The sequence below is a fragment of the Onychostoma macrolepis genome, chromosome 13, assembly GCF_012432095.1.
Source record: "Onychostoma macrolepis isolate SWU-2019 chromosome 13, ASM1243209v1, whole genome shotgun sequence".
Classification (NCBI taxonomy): Eukaryota; Metazoa; Chordata; class Actinopteri; order Cypriniformes; family Cyprinidae; genus Onychostoma; species Onychostoma macrolepis.
The window spans coordinates 26,218,390-26,238,572 of NC_081167.1; the positions used below are offsets into that span (position 1 = coordinate 26,218,390).

At 36.2% G+C, this 20,183-nt stretch overlaps 2 protein-coding genes across 12 annotated transcripts in view; one reads left to right on the forward strand and one right to left on the reverse strand.

The window, feature by feature from the left end:
* Positions 1 to 5,702: 5,702 nt before the first annotated feature.
* Positions 5,703 to 13,057, forward strand: mlh1 (mutL homolog 1, colon cancer, nonpolyposis type 2 (E. coli)). Its single transcript, XM_058794792.1, has 20 exons — positions 5,703 to 5,835; positions 5,933 to 6,059; positions 6,757 to 6,847; positions 6,941 to 7,039; positions 7,116 to 7,189; positions 7,364 to 7,436; positions 7,617 to 7,708; positions 7,796 to 7,838; positions 8,190 to 8,278; positions 8,399 to 8,511; positions 8,627 to 8,720; positions 9,113 to 9,266; positions 9,345 to 9,667; positions 9,891 to 10,015; positions 10,335 to 10,443; positions 10,554 to 10,617; positions 10,753 to 10,917; positions 11,097 to 11,189; positions 11,292 to 11,402; positions 11,589 to 13,057. The coding sequence occupies exons 2-20, from the start codon at positions 5,953 to 5,955 to the stop codon at positions 11,739 to 11,741; spliced, it is 2,172 nt and encodes a 723-aa protein (XP_058650775.1). The 5' UTR covers positions 5,703 to 5,835; positions 5,933 to 5,952; the 3' UTR covers positions 11,742 to 13,057.
* Positions 12,762 to 20,183, reverse strand: part of lrrfip2 (leucine rich repeat (in FLII) interacting protein 2) — a 28,361-nt gene continuing 20,939 nt past the window's right edge. For 6 of the 11 annotated variants that reach the window (XM_058794781.1, XM_058794780.1, XM_058794782.1 and 3 more), the window contains 11 exons: positions 19,849 to 19,920; positions 18,626 to 18,796; positions 18,313 to 18,405; positions 17,927 to 18,019; positions 16,879 to 16,980; positions 16,266 to 16,398; positions 16,132 to 16,181; positions 15,934 to 16,054; positions 14,816 to 14,895; positions 14,005 to 14,109; positions 12,762 to 13,766 (listed from right to left, as the gene is read on the reverse strand). In XM_058794781.1, the coding sequence (XP_058650764.1) occupies positions 13,656 to 13,766; positions 14,005 to 14,109; positions 14,816 to 14,895; positions 15,934 to 16,054; positions 16,132 to 16,181; positions 16,266 to 16,398; positions 16,879 to 16,980; positions 17,927 to 18,019; positions 18,313 to 18,405; positions 18,626 to 18,796; positions 19,849 to 19,920 (1,131 nt within the window). In that variant the 3' untranslated portion in view covers positions 12,762 to 13,655. The remainder of the gene's footprint in view (positions 13,767 to 14,004; positions 14,110 to 14,815; positions 14,896 to 15,933; positions 16,055 to 16,131; positions 16,182 to 16,265; positions 16,399 to 16,878; positions 16,981 to 17,926; positions 18,020 to 18,312; positions 18,406 to 18,625; positions 18,797 to 19,848; positions 19,921 to 20,183) is intronic. The other 5 variants (XM_058794786.1, XM_058794789.1, XM_058794787.1 and 2 more) reach the window with 3 other exon arrangements.

The following is a 20,183-nucleotide window of genomic DNA, read 5'->3' on the forward strand; positions in this document are numbered from 1 at the left end:
TTATTTAAAATATATAATAATATATTTTATATATAAAAATATGTTTGAGATATAGATTTTTTGTACTAATCTTATCAGGCGTTAACTAATCTTATTTGGCCAGCTGACAATCTGCACTGTGCCTGCATGTAGTTCCCCATCGCTAACTACATCTACAAAACATGCTGCAAGCCTTTGCACACAAATAATATGAAAATAATGTTTTGGCCAGCAACCAGATTCATGCAAATGACAGCCCTCCATCAATTTGTCAGAATCCTGTTGAATATTATTTGCATGCACTGAAAAGAGAGAAAGGACTGTATTAGCAGCATTAATTGAATAGCATCTATATCCAAAGATAATGTAATCGAACTGTTGGTGTTTCTTCAACTATGGGCACATCTAGTCCAATGAAAAATATTCAAATATTAACTTTATTTAAATATTTTTTGAAAACAATGGCTGAGTCCTTTATATAACTAAGACTAATTTCATAGCTAAAAACATATCCTAAAAACACATAATTATGTAATTTTCCTTTGGAAATGTACCTTCATTTCTATGAGTTTTCTTCATATATCTCCTTTCTCATCTCTGGTTTTTCACTGAAAAACAAATCATAAATTAGCTAAATTAGCATTGGAAATTGCCACCACTCTCCTGAGGTATAGGAATTTATTATGGGACAAAAATACAGTTTCACATATGGCTTATAATTTGATTTGATTTATGTTAATGGATGTGAAATGAATCAGCAGGGAGTCATTTTAGATCAAATTAGATATCTAACATCCTCACAAAACAACAAAAGAAGAATGATCATTACTGTTTAGAAGGGGAGGGTTGTATTACTGGGCTCACAAATATTGCACAAAATAGGTCAGTGCATATTTGCCACAATTGGCAGCATGACTAACTCATGTGATTTAGTTTTTTTTTTTTTTTTTTAATGCCCTATTTTGAATTAAAAAAAAGAAGCTTAAAAATAAAATTAACAGTGCAGTAGTAACAACAGTAATCTTTAATTTACACTCATTTACAGAGTATTTCTTAACTACTTTAATTTGGTTTAGATCAAGTGGAAATATGCTATCAAAGTTTAAAACATAAAGACAGAAGAAAGAAGGTCTAGGGAAAAAACCAAAAAAACAACATTCCCATCTTTCTATACCTGTTCATTCTCTCTAACACTCTTAAGTTTTTCCTCCTGGGCAGCTATTGGGGAAGAATGTCCAAGTCATATCACAAAACCTGCAGGGTGCTGCAGGGTTCAGTGCTTGACCCGCTTCTTTTCTCAATTACACTTCTACACAGTTTCTTAACCTGGGGGTCTGATGACATGATAACCAAATGACATCGAAGTAACAGATTAAACGTTAAAATGACTCTTTTATGATTATAAATAAATAAATAAAAATAATATATATATATATATATATATATATATATATATATATATATTAAAACAACATAAGAAGGAAACTATTACAACCCAAGCATATCAGCAGGTTCAGACTAGCTGTGTTACAAGTGTGACCAGTTTTGCACTGAGGAAAGTGTACTTCCTCAAAATCTAAATTGTGTAAAGATAATTGTAGATAATTTCCCGCCCTTTTTCACTTTTTAACTTATCTTTTTATTTTTCAGGTACATGTTCAAGAGTATAATACAGGTAATGTGGGACGCTATGGTTTTATGCTGTGTGAAGGGCTAAGCCATTTGTTATCTTTTATTACAATGCTAGTGACAAATTACCAGAAAGTGTCCCACTTTACCTATTCATACTGTACCTACCTGCAAAAGGGTGAAAGCAGAGAGAAACACAGATTGACAGATGAGACAGGCTTCAACTTTACAGAACACACCTCATAAAATAATGTGATATGGCAATTCCCTTCTCAGGTTATAGGCCTTCATCAACCTTCATTGAAGCACCGGTTATAGAAATATGCATGTATGATTAGTCTAAACAAGTGTTGGCTATATGAGCTGGCCTAGTTTGACCAAATGGGAAAAATGAGGTATACTGATTTGTGGATTTTTGGATTCCTGAGTTTCCGTAACTCATTTGGGGAACCAGTCCAGAAACCCACAAACTCCTCTTTGATAAATTGTTCCAAGTTAAAAAAAAAAAAAAAAAAAGATGTATGTAGCCCCTAGCTTTAATTCAATGCAGAACACAGACAAATAGAGAATCTAGTTCACAGGTTAAGATTTAGAGAAAGCATAAGAGAGAGACTTTCTTGTTCAGCATTGGTCAGACCAGTTCATTCAACAGGCTTGTAAAAAGGTTCAGCGTGAATTCAGTACAGCAAACATGGGACAGTGTCAAAGAGAAAGATTTACAGCTCAAACCAGAGGGGAAGGGAGCTGGTTTCAGGTATTACTTACATTTGCATTCAAAATATGAAAGAACAAAGAAACAAAATTCCTCACATACCTACATGTGAGCGAGCGAGAAAAGACATATTTGTCTAGCCGCAGGAAGACTGTGTGGAGCTCAACCACAGGATTTTAGAACAAAATGAAGTGTGGACGAGTTGGAAACATTTGATGTGATGTGAATGCTCATTATTATCCATTTCTCCAGAACTGATCTCTGTAATAGACATAAGGATAATGAAAAGTCATTGTAAGGAATAGTTCACCCAAAATCTCATCGTCTTTATATTGTTCTTTTCTCTGTGGATCACAAAAGGTATAATTTATACCTTAAATTTTGGTCTGCTGGTCACATAAAACTATTTCTTATATATTTTTCGTAATTTTGGAGCTCATTCACACAACGTTTAAAATATAGCTGTATTCACAGAAGAAAGTGAGTTACATGAGGATGAGTAAAAGATGACAGAATTTTAATTTATGCATGATTTTAAGACCATTAAATGAAGCTAAACTTAATGTATGAAGAGTTTTTCATGAAAATTCATGAAATTCAATATTCATGAAGCATAAATGAGAAACAAGACAGATTCATGAAACAAAGATACAAGACAAGTTGCATGCTTGCATTGTGGTCTATGACTCATTGAATAAATAAGTCTGTCAGCTGTGTGAATCAGATAACTCAGTACACTCAGTACAGAATTATTTTACTTTCGTAACAGAATTTTTATTGAACTGGATCATCTCAGTTGCTAAGAGGTTCTTCCCTTTAACCAGGAAGCAATCACTCTTATATTCTGCCCCCTGCTGACTGTTTTGTGATGCTGTAGTTGAAGTAGTTTAAACGCCATAAAACATCATGGCAGTCTGAAAAGAATAATAAAAATAAAAATAGATGTTTTTCTACTGCTATGACAAAGCATTCAGTCTTCAAACTCTAAACAAAGAAACTATAACACGCATAGCCTATACTTTGGATTCATAATTAAATCTGATATCTAGGATATTAATATTTTTGGGGACATTATATAGCAAGTGAATCACATTGTGCACATCAACAGACCTCTCATAAAATGACAGTTTACACAGTGGTGTGGAGGTAAACTTCTTCACCAGCATGAACTGGCTAAAATAGCTGACACAGAGCAGTATTTCACTAGCTGTTTACTCATTTCCTTACCAAACCAGCAATCTGCAAACCACATATGCATAATTTATGCTGAAGGCTACCATAATTGAAAGCAACAGCTCTACATTTAAATCAACAGTCAAGTTCCAACAGGTTTCATTAATCATCACAATGTCAGTATTCAGCATGTCATCAAAAAATATAATGAAGTCATATACCAAAACCTCTCACTTTAAAAGATTTGTGACTATATAAATTGTTTTGAGGCCATTTTTTTTTCAGGGTATTTGGTCATGACAGGCATATTTGCCCTTTAAATACTGGCCCAACACACACACACACCCACACCCACACACACACACACACACACACACGCATTTTCTATAAAATACAGAAAATTAAGTCCTCATTTTCATTATAGGGACTTTACATTCAAATGATTTTATACTTGTTTACAATATACAAACAAAACATGGAAATGGTTCATATAAGTAAATTGTTAATTGGTTATATTATTTGCATTAATTTGTACTAATTTAGTATTACAGTTTTTTTACAATCATTTTTGCACTAATAACAGAACCTTCATGTCATTTTTCAAAACTCTAGACACAAAACTCAAAACAGTCATTATTTGTAACACAGGCTGTCCAATGTTCAAAACTTTGCATATTGCGTTCATATCTTTAGAGAAGCCTTGCATTTGCAGAAGCATTGATTCAAAAAACTAATTTATTATGAAATATCATAGGAACATTACTTTAGATCACCCACATACAAGATACCCATAGTTTCAGTGTTTAGTTGTTAGTACAATCATTAAATATAGTTGTCAAAACACATGATGCAGCTTTCATTATGGTTCTACACATTCATACATCATTGTAATAGACCAGAGAGAAAAGTACAGACACTGGAATCATTACTCATGAACTCACAGCAGGTTTTTCAAAAAACTTTAAATAAGAAAAAATTAGATTAGAAAAAACTACAGTAAAATGTCAACTGGAGTGTTCCACACTGCACTTCTATGTTTTTTTTTTTTTTTATCAACCCTGTCTTGTAGATTTGGCCACAGGTTCCCATCCACATCATAATGGATGTTTTCATTAGCTGGAAAAAATCTTCTGGCATGGCAAATACAGGCCTGACTCCTCCTGTGATGCCATTGCATGCATCATCTGTGGCCTGGAGAAGAGAGACTTGTTTGTGAGGAGCCTATTGTAAACCCTCCTCCATGTGGAGAAAAACTCCTCAGTCGGGTTACAGTAAGGAAAGGGGAGTATGGGGGTAAATACAAGGTGATAAACTGTGGATGGGCCTGAAACCATGATTGCTCTCAGTGCCGTTGCTAGGAATTCTGGGCCCATTGCACTGATTTTGCTACGGGGTCCCCTCAAAATCACATTCAGTGGGGGGTGGTTGGCCCCCCCAGAGAACATCGTTCTGGGCCACTCTCAACCGCTCCTCCATGTCATGGCCAGGGTAAAGCCTGCCTTATCCAAAAATATGAATGGTTTTCATCAGCTTCCAGCTCTGTACTGTATAGGAAAAACAAATACTGATGATAACAATGATATAGAATTTTTGGGGATTTTATTTTCTCCCAACAACAGGCATCTTGAAACTGATCATACCTGAACATACTCAGTCCTCAGTTGCTTTCATAATCTAAACATTTAATATTGTTCATCATTTTCCATAAAAATTATGCTTCAAGAGTAATGCAACAGTTATGCAGCATTTTGAGCAGTTGTATCAATTGATAGTTAGATGATCGTTGTAATGAAATGAATAGACACTCAATTCAGATGTAATATGTGGGTTACATTTTGAAATAGTAATACTTTGATGTTAAGTTGTGTCTTTCTGAACCGGTGATTTTAGTTCAATGAATAAAAGATCTTTGGTTTCACGTGTATTGTATCCAAGCATTTGGAAAAATATTAAGTGTTTTGAAAAATTATCATCGGTTGTGAATTATGTGTCTAGAATTTTGAAAAATGAAATGAAGTTTCTGTTATTAGTGCAAAAATGATTGTAAAAAACTGTATTGCTAACTATGAAAACGTTTTTACAGTCTATTAAAATAACATCTTTATACATATATTCATCTGAGTTATGCGCATTAGTACGTGAACTGGTTAAAGCAACTGTTTAGTATCACCATTTCAATCTTCTGGTTCATCTTTACACTACTGTACAGCACCGCTTTGGATCGGACTACTACACTCCAGGCATGACGTCGCCGGATACAGTTCTTCCACCAGCCAATCACAGCACTCGGGAGGCGGGCGCTCGCCATTCGCGCCTGAAGTTTAGCGGGTGTCGCGTGAGACGTAAACAAACATTCACGTGCATTTGAAAGTGCTTATATTTGATGTGGTGAACGAGTGCCAGTTCGTGTGAATGTGTTTGTGTTTATTTATGGTTTAGTGAATGAGTGAGAGTTGATCATGGCGGGAGTCATCCGCAGACTCGATGAGACTGTAGTGAACCGCATCGCAGCAGGAGAGATTATCCAGCGGCCTGCCAATGCTATCAAAGAGATGATGGAGAACTGGTGAAAGGCTTTTATTGAGCACTATTATAACTTCTGTCTGATGAGATTTTATTCATTTATACCTAATAACTGGTGTCGCAGAGGTTCATCACCAATAAACAAATAAGTACTGACTAAAAACGAATGTAGTCACTAATACATGATGGCAGTTTATTGATTATGATTGGTGTTATATATTGTGCATTATTATCATGTCACTAATAAACACTCATTTTTATTGTAAAAGCTCTTCAGCTTCAGTGTTGGTATTGCTAACTTCAACTAAAACTATTAAAATCGTTTTCGATACAGCTGAAATAAAATATACTGTAAAAAACTTAAAACAGATATTAGAAAAGTTTTACCTTGGTATCTACTTATAGCAACAACTATATATGTAGTATAAATGACTGCACATAACAAAATGACTACATTAAAATGAAAAGCAATTGAAAATAATATTGTAAGTAGTAATAAGTACTAAAATAGTATATAAATAGTACTAAAATAATATTAAAATTATACTAAAACGGCACAATGATATGTTTAAACATGTCTATATTAAACGTAAACGTTGGCACAAGCTGGTCATTGTTAAAGCAAATTTGTACATGTATATAAGGAACACAGATTGTAGCTGTTATGTGAAATGACCCTAATATGTCAACAGCTGCATGTGACACAATATGAGACACTAATATTTGTTTTAAATCCTCAGTTTGGATGCAAAGGCCACAAATATCCAGATAACAGTGAAAGAGGGCGGACTGAAGCTCATCCTCATTCAGGACAATGGCACTGGCATCAGGGTAAGTCACTTATTTTTACACTGTACACATCGGTAGACATTGGTAAATGACAAATTTCTTATTTGGAGCTTGTTGCATTTTAATTTTTTGCAGAAAGATGATATGGAAATAGTCTGTGAGCGTTTTACAACCAGCAAGCTTCAGTCTTTTGAGGACTTGTCATCGATCGCAACATATGGATTCAGAGGGGAGGTATGAATCACTTCAGCTGATCGCAGTGCGTTTACTGATTAACCTTGACTAAATCAACTCTCTTCTTCATTTATAGGCTCTCGCCAGTGTAAGTCATGTAGCCCATGTCACAATCACCACAAAAACAGCCGATGCAAAATGTGCCTACAGGTAATGTTTTTATTTTATATTATATAAAATATTTGATATATTACAGTTATATCATTTTGTGTATATTTTAGCATGCACACAGAATGTTAATATACATTATATTATTTTATTTATTATGCTTTTCTTTTCTTTTTCTTTTTTTATAAAGAGGTCTGACTTTGGTTTTGTTTACAGAGCCAGTTACTGTGATGGGAAGCTGAAAGCTCCACCTAAACCCTGTGCTGGAAACCAAGGGACGTTGATTTCTGTAGGTTTAACTGTCATTGAGCCATTTTTTGCTACAACTGCATTTTTCAAGATTTATTTATTTAGATAGGACAGTGTAATGATGGAAAGTTTAGGAGAGAGAGGGGGGTGGGATCAGGAAAGGTCCATGATTCAAACTTGGGACCGACACAAATCCATAATTAATCGATTTTTATTGCAGGTAGAAGATCTGTTCTATAATGTGTCAACCCGACGGAAAGCCCTGAAGAGCCCCAGCGAGGAATATTCTAGAATCATTGAGGTTGTGAGCAGGTGTGTTCATGAGATCCAGAAGGTTTTTGTTCTGCTTTAAGATTCGGAATGATTATTCATGTCAACTTGTATGTATTTCTTATACAGATACGCCATTCACAACTCTGGGAACAGTTTTTCTGTCAAGAAGGTGAAATGCTCATTCCACAGCAGTGTTAACTAAAGTTAAAAACATTTTTGCTCATTTAAATAAACAGAAACTGAAATAAAATGAATTATATAAACAAACTGAAACTAATATTATTTCATTTAGTGGTCTAATTTTCGTTTAGTTAATTATTAAAAGTAAAACTGAAATAATTAATAAAAAAGAAATAAATAAAAATGTCAAAATCAACAAAATTTCTTTAAACGTAATTAAAATGAAAAGAAAACTTAAAATAAAAATGCTATAATAGTATATTAATGATACTAAATTAACATTGTTAAAGAGTTAATTGAATTTAAATATGTATAATAACATCCCCCCCCTCTGTGTTAGCAAGGTGAGATGGTTGCAGATGTGAAGACCCTTCAGAACGCCTCTGTGCTGGACAACATTCGTGTTGTGTTTGGTGTAGCTGTTAGCAGGTACTTTTATTTGCTCATTTTTAGGTACTGTGAACATTTTTTAACCTCATTTTAACAAAAGGATACATTGATTTGAGGTTAAATGATGGAGTAAAGCAAACATTTCTATGTGTGTTTCAGGGAGCTGATTGAAGTTGAGTGTGAAGATCAGAAACTCGCTTTTAAAATGAAGGGCTACATCTCCAATGCCAACTACTCTGTCAAGAAATGCATCCTTATCCTTTTTATCAACCGTATGCATTATGAGTTTCTTTCTATCTCAGTTTTTAAAAGCATTGAAAAAATAGTTGCTTTTATGATGAATAATCACTGTTCTGACTCGTAATTCTGACTAATGTTGTCTTCTAGATCGCTTGGTGGAATCTAATGCCTTGAAGAAAGCAATTGAGACTGTCTACACTGCTTATCTTCCCAAAAACACTCATCCTTTTCTTTATCTTAGGTAAATCACTTCGTAGAATGGAAGTTTACACTACTGTTCAAAAGTCTGAGGTCAGTAGGATTTAAAAAAAAATATGAAGCAGCACAACTGTTTTCAAAATTGATAATAATAAATGTTTCTTTCACCAAATCAGCATAGAAAGATTTCTGAAGGATCTTGTGACACTGAAGACTGGAGTAATGATGCTGACAATTCAGCTTTACATCATTACATTTTAAAACATATTCAAATAGAAAAGAATTCTTTTAAATTGCAATATTAATAGCAGCCTTGGTGAGCATAAGAGACTTCTTTCAAAAACTTACAGACCTCAAATTTTTGACCGCTAGTGTGCTTTCTACATTCATTTAAAACAAATCTGGAAATGTTTTACAATTGCTTTCGCTCTGAAGTTTAGAGATTGCCCCTCAAAACATCGACGTGAACGTTCACCCCACCAAGCACGAGGTGCACTTCCTGCATGAGGACAGCATCATCGAGAGCATTCAGAAACACATAGAGAGTAAACTGCTCGGCTCTAACTCCTCACGCACATACTTCACGCAGGTGATCCTTCAATTCCAGGAGTAAATATTTAACGTCTTCTAATCTGACCAACACTTGACTGATGTGCATGATCCATAGACTCTGCTTCCAGGACTTTCGGCGTCCACCAGCGTGACAAAAGCCTCTAGTTCCTCAGCAGATTCCCAGGAGCGCGTATACGCCCATCAGATGGTCCGCACTGACAGCAAAGTCCAGAAGCTGGATGCATTTCTCCAGCCATCAGCCTCATCCTCTGCTGCTCAGAGCAGGTCAGATAAAGCCTCCAGCTCTTCCACTGCTGCTCAGGGTTCAGCCGAACCAGACGACTCGGAGCTGCTGACTGCTCTGGATGTTCTGGAGCCGTGTGATGCAGAGGATCCACAGACAGACAGTCAACCTCCTCCTGATGAAGCACCACCAAGGTGAAACGCAGGAAACTGGCTGTTGATGAGTTTTGTGTGGGACTTCAGTAATAGTAGAGGAGCCTGGGGCAAGTTGCTGCACTTGTTAATTATTTCTTAGGGTTCCAGTTTTGATGTCGATATACAACTTTGTCTGTACTGAGAAAATAGCCCTAGTCACTAACCTCTCTACTCACTTTGCTTTCTAAGCAGAAGATCAACCTGTTATTTGTTTGGTCTTCAGGAAAAGGCCTCACGTTGAGGAGGTGAAGGAGGATTTGACAGCCGCCTCTCTACCCAGGAGACGCGTCATTAAACTGAGCAGCATAAAGGAGCTCCGAGAAGATATTGAGCAGCAAACTCACAAAGGTTAAACAATATCCACTACTTACAGGCTGAAATTATAGCCTTATTTAGCCTATTTTTAGTCTTCAGTGGCACATGATCCTACAGAAATCATTCTATTATGCTGATCTGCTGCTCAAGAAACATTTTTATTATTATCAATATTGAAAAGTTTTTGATGAATAGAAAGTTCAAAATAACAGAATTTTTTTGGAATAGCAGTTGTTTGTTAGAAACAGATGTCTTTACTGTCACTTTTGATCAGTATAATGCAGTATTGCTGAATTCATTTTTTAATGGTAGTGTATATAATGTAATGAATTTAGTGTTTTGTCCTCCACAGGTTTACAGGATCTTCTCCAGAATCACTCATTTGTAGGTTCAGTCAATCCTCAGTGGACTCTAGTGCAGCACCAGACCAAACTCTACCTGCTCAATACAACCAAACTCAGGTTAGAAACACAACAATTGCTGACATCACTTTCAAAGTGAATTCTATTCCAGAATTTTCTACTGATTTGTATGAGTCAACAAACCTACTTTCCTCTCCTGTTTTCTACAGCCAGGCGCTGTTTTATCAAATTTTGATCTATGATTTTGGTAACTTCGGGGTTCTTCGATTGTCGGTGTGTTTTTGCATTCATTTTATACATTTCTTTTTTTAAAATAAATGTATCTTAATGTATTTTTTTATTAAAAATGATCCGTTAACTATATTTTACATAAGATACAGATTAAAAACGAAAGTTGTGTTTCTTCAGAATCCAGCTCCACTCTATGATTTGGCCATGTTGGCTCTGGATTCGGAGGAGAGTGGGTGGACGGAGGAAGACGGTCCAAAAGAAGGACTGGCCCAGTATATCGTGGATTTTCTGAAGCAGAAATCAGAAATGCTGGAGGAGTACTTTTCTCTGGAAATAGATGAAGTGAGTGACACATACTAAACTTACATCAGTTTAACTGGTTCACAATAAGCTCAAAACGCTGTTTTTACTTTACCTCAGGTTGTTCCTAGATACAAATGCTAAAAACCTCTTTATTAACCATGGTTAAAAAAAAATCACTTGGACTATTGCTTTTACAAAACAGAAGCATTTCTTTACAGGAAGGGAACCTGACTGGTCTGCCAATGCTGCTTGATAATTACACTCCTGCTATGGAGGGACTTCCCATGTTCATTCTGCGTTTAGCCACAGAGGTCAGCATTTCACTGAATTGTAGTTTATTGGGTTTTGTATATACTAGGCATTAGTTAAAACATAAAATCCAGATGCAACCAAATGACTGATGGATGATGCAGGTGAACTGGGATCGAGAGAAGGATTGTTTTCATGACTTCAGCATAGAATGCAGTCACTTCTATTCCATAAGGAAACAATTCACACTGGAGCCGGATGCAGAAGAGCCGCAGGTAGTTCAAATGCTACACTCAAAAATCAAATATATATTGCACAAACTGCAGAAAAATATAACAATATACTTATCTGACCATTATGCATTCAGGTGTTTTGTGGTTGATGTCAATGATCTTTGATTAGTTGGAAAATCAACTGAAAGCCAAGAGTTTTTATATTTTTAATGTGTGAATTACTTGAAGGATTCAGAGATGAGCTGGCAGTGGAAGGTGGAGCATGTGCTGTTCAAAGCGCTACGCACTCTCTTCAGTCCTCCAAAACACTTCAGTGAAGACGGCAGCGTTCTGCAGATAGCCAGCCTGCCTGAACTCTACAAAGTCTTTGAAAGATGCTAAATTTTAGTACTCTGTTGTATAATAGTTTTAATGCTGTACTATCAAAAAATGGCTGCTTTTCTACGTGTTTTCTTTGTTAGCCGACTAAATGAAAATGACTGACAGTGATAAACAGCCTGTCACATTATTTCAGGTGACCAGCTAACATTAAACTAAGATGTACAGATATTTGAACTGCAAATGATTAAAAAAGACTGCATTTTGAAATAAACAACCATTTTCATTACTGTCTACTGATGGAACTGACTTTAATACCATAATGCACTTACACACATGCATCTGGCAGATGATTTTATCTAAAGCTAACTGGATAAATCCAAAAGTGTGATTTAGATGCCAAATAAAACACATCAAGTACATCATGTCAAAATAACTTTTAAAGTGAAGCGTGTCATTTTGCACCACTAACAGCACCAAAAAAAGAAAAGAAAAAGGAATAGTTCTGCAGTGAATGGGTGCCGTTAGAATAAGAGTTCAAACATTTGATGAAAACATCACAATAATCCACAAGTAATCCATACAACTCTAGTCCATCAATTGATGTTGGAAATGCTGTGTGAATACATGTAATGCTACATTTCTTCAAATCTGTTCAAATGAAGAAACAAACTCGTCTACATCTTGAATGGCCTGAGGAAATTTTCATTTTTAGGTGACTATTCCTTTAATGTTAAACATGCAATATCATGTCATGTATAAAATCAACATAATACTGTTTATCATTGCATAATGTTATTTCATTTCAATTAATTGTAGTATGCACTAAAGGCTGTTTTTACATGCATGTGGCCATTCGTTTAGCCAGTGCTGTTATGTTGGGCTGCATCACACAGATTGCAATTCTGGGTAACACTCTTATTTTGATAGTTCACTTTAGACATTCTACTAACAGTAAGTAACTTTGCAACTACATGTCAACTAGCAGTCATTAGAGTATTAGTAGACTGTCTGCTTAATATCTACTAACACTTTATTTTGATGGGTCCACAACATACTGAGTATGAGAAACTTTGAGAGAGGTCAGTTTGTAAATCGTGTAGTTTATTTACAGTATACTTTGCAGCTGCTTTAGTCACAATCACTGTGCGCATGAAGTGTCAGACAATTGGTTTCTAGTGTGATTAAAAAGTTACACCAAACCTGAATACAACAGCATTGTGAAAGGCATCAAGTGGCATTTGGGACTTGAAATCTGAAGATGTCACAGTAGAAACATCGGTCTCTTACTGGGAGTTAAAATCATTATATTTAGTGTAAAATTGATGTAGTCCATTGTGACAAAGCACTTCAAAAAAAAAAAAAAAACACTAACAAAATTCAATGTGCCCTGCAAACAATCACAATTCATGAATCACCTGCCCATTCATACTGCATTCATTTCCACATTTATTTTCAAGAAATATTTTAAATATTTGGAAAAACAAAACAAAAACACTTAAATTGAAACCATAGCAGACATGATTGATTCTCTATACTGTTCAACTCATGGCCGTACCCTTTATTAAACACATTAATGTTTTTTGTACCGGTAGAAATATATGCTTTTCCTGTATAGTGTTATAATGCATATAACCCTCGTCCTACCTGTGAAGGCACATTGCTGTGTAAGCATTTACATGGACGTTGAGGGCCCTGCAGTCATGTCGATTTACAGTTTAAAAAGCGCTTTTATACTCGTGCAACTTACAAAAGAGGAGGGGGAAAAAGCACCCAATCCAAGCTACCGTGATGTACCAAGCTTTTAAAAACAACAAAACCAACAGAAGTACAATATTCTCAGGTTCAGAGAAGGTTCGGAGGCTTCCAACCTCACAGTGTTGCCTTAGTAGGGTGTGAATCTGTATTTTACCACGAGAGGCAAGGAAACAAGGTAAAGGGCCTGCAGATTTGTTTTTGGTGTTGGAGCGTCTCTCTTCACTGCTGGGACAGGAGAGCGTTTCTGTTTGCTTTCATCTTCTCCAGCCGCTTTACGAGATGGTTGTTGGTCATTTCCATTTCTTCGATCTTGTCCAGGGCTGTACGCAGCTACGAAAGGAAAACAGATGTGTAAGGATGACTCTTGACTGTGACAGCTAATATGAGAAGAGTCTGATCTTCTCTATACTTGGATCAGGTACTATTCTTTCAAATTAACAGATGTTTTCTATTTCCATGACTTTTCCAAGTGTCAGATTATGATTATGGGGACACTAAATGTGTGAAATGCGTGTAGGTCAGTATCAGAGATGTTTGAATGGCAGGTTTCCTCAGTGTTGGTTCATACCTCCCTCTGAAGTTTTCTTTTCTCTGCTTTCAGTTCATCTTCTATCTTTTCTGCATTATCTGCTGAAGCTTTATATCTGGACACCTGTCCTTCAAGTCGGTTTACCTGCAAGACAAAAAAAAAAAAAACCTTAAGCAAATACAAATACATTATTTTTAGCACTAACAACCATGATTTATTTTTCAAAATCTAATTAAAAAGTGGCAATATTATACTATTTCAATAATTGTAATTATTAGCAATTAATATTTTAAATGTATAAATAATTCTTTTAAAATTTTACTTATATTTTAAATTTAATTAAATTTGTTCTCAGTAATAAAAAATGGACATTGCACAAAAAACTAAAATATAAACACATAAACATGCATTAAACTGATCAAACATGATAACATGTTGTTGCAAAAATGTCCATTTCAAATAAACCTTTTTTTTTTTTTTTTTTACTTTCTATTAAATCAAACAATCCTTAAAAAAATGCATCACAGTTTCCATTCAAATAGAAAAATATAAACATTTGATTTTCAATTGTGTTTTACTGTACTTATGATAAAATAAATACAGCCTTGGTGATCAGACTTCTTTCTTTTTAAACTAAAAAAAGTGGAAAAACATGGACATGAAAAAAAGTCATTGTTTTGAAACAACCACAAACCTAAATGATCCTATGTCCTAAATAGGCTTCAGTTTCTGTGCCATTATATAAATCAATAATACTTCAGTTACATTTCATACTACTTTTATATACTATTGTTACATAGCTTATACTTACTATTGTAATAACTTTATTTTGTTCTAATTATAAACTCACATTTTGTTCCATCGTTGCCATTTCCTGTTCAGCTTTCGAGAGCTTGAATTTGTATTCACTTATCTGTCTGTTGGCGTCCCCTACAGGAAACAGATAGTATTAAAGCATGGTACATGTAAAGGATGTTAAAGGGGTGGTTGACTTTTTTTTCCAGGCTTAATTGTGTTTATGAGGTGCAGTCTACCTTTATTCTACACCGCGCTGATCATTTCCTGCTTTTATGAAGCCCCTCCCTCAGAATAAGCGATGGGCTCTGATTGGTTAGCGGGTCCAGTGCGTTGTGTTTGGCTAAACCGCCTCTAGTGCGCGTCTGAACGTCCCGCCCCTCAGCTCAGCGGCATGTACTTCGGTTGTATTGTAAACAATGGGGTCGTCTATATTGCTTATCAATTTGAGCCCGATTGAGATGCAGAAGATATTAGTGAAGAGGATTGCGCAGAACCTGTGCAAGCACGGCTCTTAATGGCAGGCCTAAGTAAATGCTACCATGTTAGCTTTTAATATATGGTTTTATTCTGATTAAAGCTTTAATACAGTACGGCAACCGCACACGCGTCCATGTATAAAGCTTCTCATAGCTATGTGAGAATAAGTGTATTCACTGAGGTGATGTTCTGAATGAGAGAGAGAGAGAGAGAGAGAGATGCAGAGCAGGGAGACGCGAGGAACAGTATTAAGAACCGCTGCTTTAAAACATATGATTTTGAAACTTGTGAATCCATTAGAATCGTTAGAAGACAGAATCGCGATTCATATGAATAGATTTTTACGTGCACCCCTAGTTTTCTCTTCCTCTTCTCTAAAGCAGTGCAGCATGGCCTCGTCCCCTTTGCCGCATGTTCCAGGGGGCGGGGTTTATCTGGGTTCGTTACGTCACGAACCAGGGAAGTAACTCGTTGTAGTCCCTACGAGCCATTTTTGTAGGCATTAAACTGCCATAATTTTAAAAGACGGTATCTCTGTTTGCATTGAACTATCAGCTTAGTAACTTTGCAGATATTGTTTATGCTCAAACAGCAACATTACACACTAACTAACTTTAAAAAAAGTGAAATCGCAATCAACCACCCCTTTAATGCAAACATGAGTGTGTGCACAGCATGTGTCACAGGTCGTACTCTGCATCTCGATTATATTCAGGTCAGTGCCGTTCTCCATTCGCTCTCCTTCTGTGTAAACACTGTCGATCTTCGAGTGCTTTTGTCTTTCTTCCTCCAGCTGCATCTTCAGTTTTCTGATCTAAAAGAGCGTAGATGTGTTACTTCAACTCAACAGTGCCGATAATACATTTTAATTCACTTCATATACACTCATACCTGGGACAAAAGTTCATCCTTTTCATCCGCAAGCTTTCGTAGTCTTACATCTGGGGTATGAACACAGAAAACAAGCATTATGCCATTGTTTCATACTAATATATATAAGCTTGGCAGTGTATGTGGAGACTCACCCAAAGGTCCGTCTCCCGCTGACTCCAGCACCTGCGCTGCCTCTTGTGTGACCACAGTGATGCCTGAGGTAGGGGACTCGTGGCTGACGTCTCCGTTGGGAGTATCCTCGGGTATGATGACCAGCCCATGTTTCTGCCAGAGCAGGAGGGTCACAATAAATGAAAGTATAAATGTTTTTTCCACATACACACTGCAGTGCAGTTGTCACTTCTCTTCTGGACACACAAAGTTTGAGTGACAAACTCATGAAAAAAATTCACAAAACAATAACACAGTCGAGTTTCCTTCTAAGATGCCTTCTTAAGGACAGATTCTAAAACAGAACTGCATGTCTCCTTTATAGAGAAGGTCACCCCATAATGCACCGTACACAGGCTCAATGAGGAAAAAAAAAGATCCAAGATGGCAGACAACTTAAGAAAAGAGTCAACAATACTACTGTAATGTCATGCTCAAAGTGGGCAGTGTTTACATGGCCAGTGAAATGCAGAGAAAAAAAAAACAAATATTGGCAGCAAGCCAAAAACTTTCCAGTGAAACGATCTGTTTATTGTTGATATACAGTGCTGATATCAAGCTTTCATCCTGTGCAGGAGCACTTAAAGGACATACCTCTCCCATTCGGCTTTTCCCCTTGAGGTCAGCCAGCTCATCCCTGAGCTCATCTCTCTCATTCCTAATGCAATCAAAGTACTCTTTCTGTCTCTCTAATGCCTGGCCACACGAAGGGCATGAAAAGAGAGAGGAGTGAAGAGAAAAGTAGGCAAAGAAACAGCAGAAAACACAATGAACAGCCTTCAATTAGGGCTGGGCAATATAGCTTAAAAAAATAAATAAGTAAATATATAAAATATATGGTGTATATAAATTTTATATGTTGCATATAAAGTTTTATTCAGCTTTTGATGCTTGATATACACCTCTGTGTGTTTGCACTGAACTTAACTTTCTTGAAGGCATTTCAAGGCATGTTTTCAACAATTTTCAAAAAGAATGATACGGATACTGACAATATCTAAACAGCAAAATTTACCAACATATATCAGAAAATATATGTATAGATGTATTTTTAATATATATGCCCAGCCCTAGCTTTAGTCACAGATGGCAAGATGAAAATAGACCATGCTGACAGATGAACAGTGCAGGAAGTGAAAGAATGCTGTTATTAATCTGTATAGCGCTTTTCTTTTAATCATCTTGAGCAATTCACGGATTTTCATGCAGGAGTATATCAAAAAGTAAAAACCAATCAATCTTCTGGATGCAATATATTTTCATGCACCATGTGCCTTCAATAGTTTCAACACTATTCTGGTGTACCCAGCACTTCTGGTGTACACAGCTGAGGCTCATGGGATACCAGCAGAGGGCAGCACTTTTTTCATACATTGTGCATAAATCCATTCAAACAAAAATTGAAGCAAATATATTCCCCTTGTTTTTATGAACAAGCTTTAAATGCTTACATTTTTACATGCACATTATATTAGCCACACATCAATCCTTTGTAAAAATGATAAGACTATATACATATGTTTATATGTATAAGGCTGCCTGGCAAAAAATAACGTTCATAAATGACTAAGAGTTAAACAAACAGTTAATTTGACCAGTCTTTCTGCAATCAATCCAAGCAGCATCTCCTAAACCGTCCTACCGCAATCTTTTTGTCCTTCCAGTTAACAGTTTCCTGCAGGTCAAATGCCTCTCTTGTGAGGTTATCTAGTTTTTGCTGAATTTTCTGGTTCTCCTGGGGATGCGTTTAATAAAGCAGAAAAGGACAGATTCAAAATAGACACAACAAAGAAGCGATGAGACAGAACATATGAAGGAAGAAAACAGAAGGACCTCAACGGAGGAAAGTGAATGACAAAGACTCTGAACCTTCCAATTTCATGAAGAACATAAAGCACACTTTCACTCCAAGACTTCAAATCATCTATAACTTGATTATTCTGCAAAAGCTTTTAAAACATTAACCTAATGCAAATGTTTCTAATGTCTTCAAATGAATTTGTGGTCCATTTCTGTTCTGGGCTCTACCTCGATAAGTTCATCTCGCTGACGAATGCCCTCCTTCATTTCCTCTTGTTTGTGCTGTAGGACTGAACACGTGTGCTTCTGCCGCTCTAACTCCTGTCAATCAAAAGAAAAACATTCACATCATAATCTGCCAAAGCTTGTGTACAGGGTTCCAACATCTAATAAATGTATCAGAAATAAACCTCCAATAAAACAAGGCATTTATAATCAGCTGGGCCTGTGCATTTTGTGGACCATTCAATGTTTTTTTTTTTTTTTTTCAATCTGATGAATCATTGTCAAATTAATCAAAATGCTAATTTGTTACAAGCACCTTTGATTTGTCTTCTGTTTCCCTGCGCAGCTCTGACATTTGCTCTTCCATCTCCTCGATGACGTCTTTGAGTGTGTCCACTTGGTAGATGAGGTTTGCCTTTTCATTGTCCAGCTGGGCGTTGGATACCATGGCTTTCTTGTACTTCTCCTCCACTTCCGACAGAGAATCCTGATCAAAAGGAGGAAAAATCCTTTACACAAAAGTACTGGAGTAGCTTTACATGCTACAAAACCACTACAGAGCGTAATAACAGGCAAATAAAGCACACACTGACACTAACTGCACTGAAGATTAGGTAAAAAAAATATGATGTATAGATAAAAACTGAAAAGTGAAAGTGTAATACAACTAAATATTATAAAGTTGGACAGAAATGTTTAAAGTCAACATGAAATCAAAATGGTCCCATTTACTTGGTAAATACATGTTCCTGGTCTTACTATCCACATTTCTTTGCAACTCGGCCTAAAAAGATAATAACTTGCTCCGCCTCTGAAATTACTTTCCCTTATCGACTCTCTCCCTCCAATCACTTGTCCCATCCAGGTAAACTACTGTTCAAAGGTTTAGGGTCGTTAAGATTTTTTTAATGCTATTACGCTCACCAAGGCTGCATTAGTTATTCAGAAATACATAAAAAACTGTAATATTGTGAAATATTATTATAACTTTTTATATGAATCTGTCATTTATTCCTGTATTCCTGTAATGCCACCTTTTTACAATCCAATCAATTCTTAATAGATAAAATCAAGTCCCTAAATAGATTGTTTGTAGCATTTCATGTTGACTTTAACACTGAATAATATATGACATCAGATATAAGAAGGAACTTCCATATCTATGTCACATTAACCCTAAGTTCCTTCACAGTCTCTCAATGAAATCAGGATTTTCAAAGCAAGGTCTCCAACTTCCAAATGTGAACTGGACAAACACTGAAATCCTTTGCAAAGCTGATTAAATGTGTGTCTGCATCCTCGTCCATCTTCTTTATTAACAGCAGTTAGGAGTGAGGCAGAAGACTTCCATGTGACTTCGGCTCTTTAGAGCAATTACGTCTTCAGGCAACACGACTGTGGGCTAAACGTGATTGTAAAGAGCTAATGTAGTAAGTGAAAGACTCATGCAAGGCTCATGCTTTCAGACTAGGAGTGCTTAGACCCTGGTGTGTTAGTGGAGAATGAGGGAAAGCATGCATTGAGCTCAGGACCCTCTACCTTCAACTCTTTAAGACCCTGCATGTATCGACCCTCTACATCCTGAATCTGGTCCTTTAGATCATAGATGTCCTGTTGAGATGGAGGAATGAATCATGGGAAAGGTTTGGCATTCACTGAAGGTCAGAGCGGTGACCTCTGATTGTACATTCACACAAACACAAAAAGGAGAGAGCTTCCCAAAGGCATTCAAACATGAAGAGGAAAGAAACGAAAGCATTAACAGACACAAATAAAACTGTAAAATGAACACAAGTGGATTCTTTGAGATCGGATGCATTCAATAGGAAAGTATGATGCTCTATGCTCAGCCAAAATATGTTCAAAGGCAGGTA